General features: G+C 47.3%; 1 protein-coding gene across 2 annotated transcripts in view; it reads right to left on the reverse strand.

Annotated features, from left to right (window-relative positions):
- The window catches only part of LOC108555349 (Down syndrome cell adhesion molecule-like protein Dscam2), a 134,181-nt gene that overhangs the window by 24,471 nt on the left and 102,515 nt on the right, over positions 1-7,195 (reverse strand). For both annotated transcript variants that reach the window (XM_017910957.1, XM_017910956.1), the window contains 2 exons: positions 4,687-4,806; positions 692-871 (listed from right to left, as the gene is read on the reverse strand). In XM_017910957.1, coding sequence (XP_017766446.1) covers positions 692-871; positions 4,687-4,806 — 300 coding nt within the window. The remainder of the gene's footprint in view (positions 1-691; positions 872-4,686; positions 4,807-7,195) is intronic.

The following is a 7,195-nucleotide window of genomic DNA, read 5'->3' on the forward strand; positions in this document are numbered from 1 at the left end:
GGGGGGGGGGGGGGAGACACCAGGGGAACGCCGGAGGAACACCAGGCTCGTGGATCGATAAGCCGAATGATATTTCTTTCGGCAAAATAATCGCGATCTATCTCTTTTAATTGTTCCTGCTCGTTGGAATCCGGCACGAAACTTTACGTTGGAATAATAAAACGTGATCGATAGCCGAGGATCGTTGGCTGGAACGAGAACGGCGATATCCTGGTCGAGGAAGCCGAACGTCGCCGCGTGTATCTACGCCCGATTCTAGAGGAAATATACGGCCGAAACGAGCGATAAATTGTAACACCTCGTTCCAGGTATTGCATAAACCGAGTCCTTTCTCGCGCGGCTGCGTATCAAACGCGCTCGAGTTTCTCGTTACGTCGTCGGGTTTCGCGCGCGGAGGAATGAAGGCGTTTGCCGTTGAGCGATAAAACTCGAGGCAGAGGCGAATTTCGACCGGTCCGTTGGTACCGGTTCGAGGCAACGCGCGAAGGCAAAAGGCGCGTTTTCATGGAAAACAGAGCGTAACGAGCTCCGTGTCCCGGAGGCGTTCCCCTGTATGGATCGGGAACCGCTGGCGGAGAAATTCGGCCACGAAAGGAAGAATTTCGGAGCAGCTGGTCGTGGCCGGAATCCCAAGTTCGCGGGCTGACACAGATCCAGCCGGCGGTAACTCGGTGTTGCGTGAATATTTTACCGTGAACTGTTAGCCGAATGAGCTTGCTGAGGCCGGGTCCGATGCCGTTGCTGGCCTGGCATAGATAGAAGCCGGCATGATCTCTGGATACCCGTGGGATCGCCAAGGACCCGTTCCCGGCAACCCCTGCTCCCTCGGTGCCGCTGTATCCCAGCTCTCTGTAGTCTCCTGGTGTATCGCCTGGATGTTCCGGGGGAGCAACCATTATTCCTCTGAAGCCATTCGCTGTCACGAGTCTCTGTCTACGTTTCGGTCACTATCGAGACGGCCGATAGACGGAACGCGAAGAGGAGAGGGGTGCAGTCGTGTCAGGATTGCGAATTACTCTCTGTTTATGGCAAGTGTTCGTAAGTAGGTTCGTCTCCGTGAAATACCGGGAATGCTGGGATGCTCGAAACGATTGGAATTCTTTCGCTCCTCGACCCCGGTAAAATCCAGGTGACTCGTTAAATTGAGACCGGTCCAGCGAAATTGGGTTAATTCGAGTTTAGAAGGGGGTAGCGGGGGAAGAGTGTTCTCCGAGGGGAGAACATGGTTACTGCTTCGACCAGTTTGCTTCGTGGATACTAAATATCCAAAGGTCCACGCCGTAGTCACTTACGGTGTTAATCCGCAGCCCTGGTGGACCAGTCTTGGAACCTGCAACCGCGTCAAGTGTCTCGTCTGCGCTGATAGGGTTTTAATACGCTACTCGGGCTAATTTCCGACAACCCACGTATCCGTACCTACTTCGAAGAAATTCCAATTACGCGTGGATCGATTCCGGCAATGTTTCCAACCAGTCTCGAATTAGCTAAACACGAGTTTGATCACCGAAACGCCTTGGTCCTGCGAAACGAGCTACTCCGCGGGGGGAAAATTCAGTTTGCACCGGTAGTATATTCACCGATTCGTCGAATCGCGTGCAGGAATCCCACGTACCTCGTGGGATACGCGTTTATGACGTTACAGAATTTTCTGCCGGGTATCAGAATATCTGCTGGAATTCGCGATGTCGTCTGGCCCCCTTCCATCGTCGGTGGGGAACGCTACCACAGCGCTGGATCAACGTCACCCGACATTCTTTCCGATACAATAAACATCGGGAAACGGGTAAATGTCCAAAGGAAGCTTGACGTTGCGTGAAAAGATACAACGTGCATGCGCGGAATCGCGGTCGAAAAGTACTTCTCTGCCTCTGGATGCCAAGCTCAGAACCACTGTTCGAGCATCGAATCTCCCGGAAGATCAGGAATACGGCTTTATTGGCTTATTAAACGTCGCGGGGAAAATACTCGTGAAGATGTAATCCTATGTATCAAGTGGAACTCTTTGACTCTGAATATCGAGTCGAAGAGCATTACCCAGGCATCGAATCTTTGAAAAATCCCACTCTAGATAAAGGTAAGATCTTCTAACCTTCGGTAAGAAAGAAAAGGAATATCTTCGTGACAACGTGGTGGATAAATACTCTTGTGCCACTGGGCAATGAGGTAGAAACCACTGTTCGAGTATCAAATCTATGGAAAGATCTCGAATACAGGTTTATTGGCTTATTAAATGGGACGGGGAAAATATTCGTGAAGATGTAATCCCATATATCAAGTGGAACTCTTTGACTCTGAATATCGAGTCGAAAGCATTACCCAGGCATCGAATCTTTGAAATATTCCACTCTAGATATACGCAAGATCCTTTAACCTCGTGTGTAGATGAAAAGGAATACCCTCGTGACATCATAGTGGAAAAATACCCTTCTACCCTGGGATACTGAGCTCAAAACCACTGTTCGAGTATCGAATCTCTGGGAAGATCAGGAATATGACTTTATTGGCTTATTAAACGGAAAATACTCGTGAAAATGTAATCCTATGTATCAAGTGGAACTCTTTGACTCTGAATATCGAGTCGAAAGCATTACCCAGGCATCGAATCTTTGAAATATTCCACTCTAGATATACGCAAGATCCTTTAACCTCGCGTGTAGATGAAAAGGAATACCCTCGTGACATCATAGTGGAAAAATACTCTTCTGTCAGTGGATATCGAGCTGAAAACCACTGTTCGAGTATCGAATCTCTGGGAAGATCAGGAATACGGCTTTATTGGTTTATTAAACGTCGCGGGGGGAAATAATCGTGAAGACGTAGTTCCATATATCAAGTGGAACTCTTTGACTCTGAATATCGAGTCGAAAAGCATTACCCAGGCATCGAATCTTTGAAAAATCCCACTTTGGATACACACAGACGTACACAAGGAAGACCCTCAAACCCTTTGTGAAAAAGAACAGAAATATCTTGCTGAAATCGTGGAAGAAAAAGCACGAACTTTATGGCTGCGAATACCAGCCTGGAGAAGCACTGTCCAACTATAGGATCTGCGAAAAGGTCGCAATATTCGGAATACGGATACGTTTAATTAATTCTCTGCTTCGCTGGCTTATGTGTGTCTGAAAGGTACTCCTTCGGGTAATGAGCGATCTAACTTGCGCGAAATTAGAATAGGCGGAGAGAAATCGCAGCAGTTCCGTGGTAGATGGGTCGCGATCGAGGAAAAAGAGGCGGAATTTCATCCCCGAGCGGCGCAATATAATGTTCACGTGCAACGAACCGGCGAAACTAATTGTACTACCGCTTCGCGAGGCTGAGGGGCTTATTTCGGATTGAACGAGACCGCTGGAAACGACCGATCAGCGAAATTTCTGATGGATATCTTCGTCAACCCCGGCCAACCCCGGGTTAAATACACTCGGCAGCTGTAACTCGCTGAAAACGACGATCGATGAGATTCGCGTAAAAGTCAGAGTTATTAAACTCTTTAGGCAGAAGAGATGAAAAGATCAACGGGGAAGAAGAAGAAGAAGAAGTAGAAGTAGAAGAAGAAGAAGTACCGTGGAATTATCCAGAATTTTCCTCGTCTCGTATTCCGTTGCAAGGTCAGCGGTGACTGGTTGGCGAGACTCTGGAGGCAAACAGAAGTTCCTAACGGCAACATCTTAGCGATAAGTTTGCATCGATGTTTATAGATCGAGGCCACAGCGGCTCGCGAAGCGATTCTCTCTGATAGAATTTTAAATTTTCCTCCACGGCTTCGAGGCTCCGCCATTTTCCTCTTTGTTCATCGACCGCGAGCTTCCACCTTTGCATTTCCCTCTGCGGCACATTCGCGTATAATCCGGCATGAAATTCCGTCGTTATTAATTATTTATCGTCATCCGAGTTCTCTCTTTCGGCTGCGAAATCGTCGCGATAAATTACGCGAAATTCCAGCACGTTTTCCACGATGGAACTTCCATGTACACTCGTCACTGCTCGAGAGTGGACCCGGGACACGGTGAAACGTTGATCTCGGCGATTAAACGAAATCGCACAAGAACAGCCATTACGAGCGAATAGAACGCTGCGCGAGAGGAAGCGCGTTAGCATCGACGAGCACGCGAGTAAGCAGACACGCGCGAGGGCGCAGCCGAGTTTCGCGTAAGAGGAAACGAGCCGTCGGAAGACGAGCATCGAATTGCGCTTATTAAGTGGCATCGAGCTGTTACACCGGCTTGTTCGCGCGTTCAAAGCGCAATTTACGCTTCGCGAGTCGAAGACTCAAAAGAACTCGCGTCGCAGCGAGGAGCGACGGTGGCTGGAGGAACGAGGGAAAGATGACGAGATAGGGGTAGATCTAATCGCGAGACGTCGCTCCACGAGTTACGATTCTGCGATTTGTCTAGCGACGACCGGTTCTTTACTTACGAGCTCGTCGAACGTTAAAAATAATCCACGATATTTCACCGCGAATAGACACGGTAAATTCGAAAAGAAAAGCTCGGAGAGGAAACGAGACGAAGCACGGGAACGGGGAGTTCCCGTTGGGTGACTAATCGTATCATCGTTCGAGATCGATGCCCGACGTACGTCACCCTTCGTGGTTCCCGGTAAGACAGAGGACAGTTTTTCGGCACGACAGACCGGAGCTATCTACGGCCACAGTGGGACGCTGGGTTTCAAGGAGTCGTGACTTACCGATCGATTGCTTCCAAGTCACCGTCGGAATGGGGAATCCTTCAGCCTGACAGGCAATGGAGACGCCGTGACCTACAACGGCGTTCTGGTCGATAGGTTCCACCGTCCACCGCGGCGGCACTAAAAATACCATCCAATTGGCTTAAAATCTTCCGGATCGCCGGTTCCTCGCGGACCAGCGTTTCGTTCGTCGCCCGATCTCCCGGCCGATCCTCGTCGATCGCCACCGCGTCCGCTCTTTCAGGCCGCCCCCAGTCACAATTACACCCTTTACCCCCTTATCGCGATCGCGATCCAGCCGACCGTTCCTCGACAATGCTTCGTTTCCACGGGCCAAACAACGGGTCAGGTCGTTTCTACCTGGCACGTGGCTGATGTACGAAATTCGTTTCCAGCACCCGAGAAAAGGGGTTGGACTCGTTTCGCCAATTTCCCCCGCAACTTTTCCTTCCTCGCAATTTCTCGGGGAAGGCACGCGTCCATTCGAGTGCCGAGATCGTGACCGAAACTCGGGCCCAATAAAAACCCCACGAATTTATTCCCCGCATTTCCCACCCCTTCGAGAGTGTACGCGTGAAACGAGGATTGTCGCGATTTTCGACGAGTCGCGCAAAAGAGCGACTGTAACTTCGAAATTAGAAAATTTGAAATTAGAAAATTCGAAATGATCCGAAATATTTCTCGATTTCAAATTGATATCGAATTTTCACCGGGAAAGATTGACTTTGTTACGCGAAACTCGATACCCGCAGAGGGTACGCGACGGGAACAATCGGGCCCCGTCCGATTTGAAACCGGGAAATCGAATCACCGGACAGGGAACGCGCGTAACGGCGATCAATCAAGGCGTTTCCTCTGGTCGGACGGGAAAAATGATACCTTGTTCGAGTAATTAGCCATTGTTCCATGGACACGGGTAGAACGAGCCGGATAGGGCGATCGGACGACGGTTCCTCGTCGACGAGGATCGCCGGTCCAGGGGCGTATCTATCTATCCACTACGTTTGTCTTTGCTGTCGCGTGTTGCTGTTTGTACTCGCGGTATACTCGTGTGTCGCATGCATTTCCAACGGGTTCGATGTTACTGCATACTTACGGATCGCTAAAAGTGTGAACAACAACGTGTGGCAACAAAACCGGTGGTGTCTGTGTTTTGGACTACTTGAATTGACGATGTCGTATTTAGAAGGGGTAAGATGTTTACTCATTCGTTGTCTCAATCAGAGGAACTAAATTACCAGGAAGAAGTTCGAGCAGTGATCGAAAAGAGACAAAACGAAACGTGGAACGAAACCGAGAGTAAAGGAAAGTAAAAGAAAGTGAAAAGATCGTGCTTTAGTATGGTAAATCGGTGACGGAACGAAAACGTGCTCGGTTCTCGGAAAAAATTCATACGTGACGGTGGGATCGAGGGTGTTACTCGACGGTGGGTGGAGGGGGATGAAACGAAAAGTCGGAAAAACGTCTTAACTAAGGAAAAACGAACTCGCTGGTCCATGATACTAAAAAGGGGGAGAGTGAGCATTCGTTGGAATAATTATACGAGAGAAATGGTATACCGTGACTGGGAGGGTCAAGTGTTCCATGCAAGAATCGTTTTAGTCGAAAAATATAAAAAACACGGCAGGCATCATTCCAAGTAAAAAAGATTCGAATATATAATGTAATAATAAAGGTTTAAAGAACAACGTACGAACAACGCAAACGGTACCTATTCTCAAAGAAACGTTACTTGTGATCAGTAGTACGAAGAAAAAACACGCAGAAAACTTCGAAGGCACACAGTAAATAATGTAAACGTTACTCTCAACATTCTTTCCATCGTCATTCCAAGTTGCTCGTATGTATATAGAGATAAAATATAAAGGTAGGCGAAAAAATCGTACGAGAAAACGTACTGAACCAGTAAACGTTAACTACGCGAACGCATGCTTTTACATCCGTCACAGACATTTTGTTGCATTACACGAGCACAATATAAGTAATATCTCTCGGTACACGAAACCGCTACCAAAAAGAACAAAAGGAAAACGAAAAACGGGAAAAAAAAGAAGAAAAAAAATATAGAAAAACGCAGACAAAAAAGAGACCAGAGAGATGAAAAGGAACAACGCAAGTGAAAAATGAAATGATACTCTAACTAATGAACACGCGTGAAACGAGAAAAAGAAAAGAGTACGCCGAAAAACAGGGGAGAAAGGGATAAAGAAAGAAAGAAAAAAAAAAAAAAACAGATTGAAAAAACGAAACAAGTGATTCGTTCGCAATTAAAAAACGGTCGAACAACAAAAGTGTTCTAATTCTAATTAGAGATCAGCACGTTCAAAACTGTCGAAATCTACAATCGAACTCTTTACAAATGCTGATGATCGTGAGGATGTACAAATAGTAACGATGAAACAACGAGAAAAGAAAGTATAATAATAACAACAATCAAATTCTCATTTACTTTGCAACATCTTTCTATCTTCTTTTTTCGCTTTCTTCCAATCTTTTTTTCTTTTTCTGT

The sequence above is a fragment of the Eufriesea mexicana genome, unplaced genomic scaffold, assembly GCF_001483705.2.
Source record: "Eufriesea mexicana isolate 0111107269 unplaced genomic scaffold, ASM148370v2 scaffold107, whole genome shotgun sequence".
Taxonomy (NCBI): Eukaryota; Metazoa; Arthropoda; class Insecta; order Hymenoptera; family Apidae; genus Eufriesea; species Eufriesea mexicana.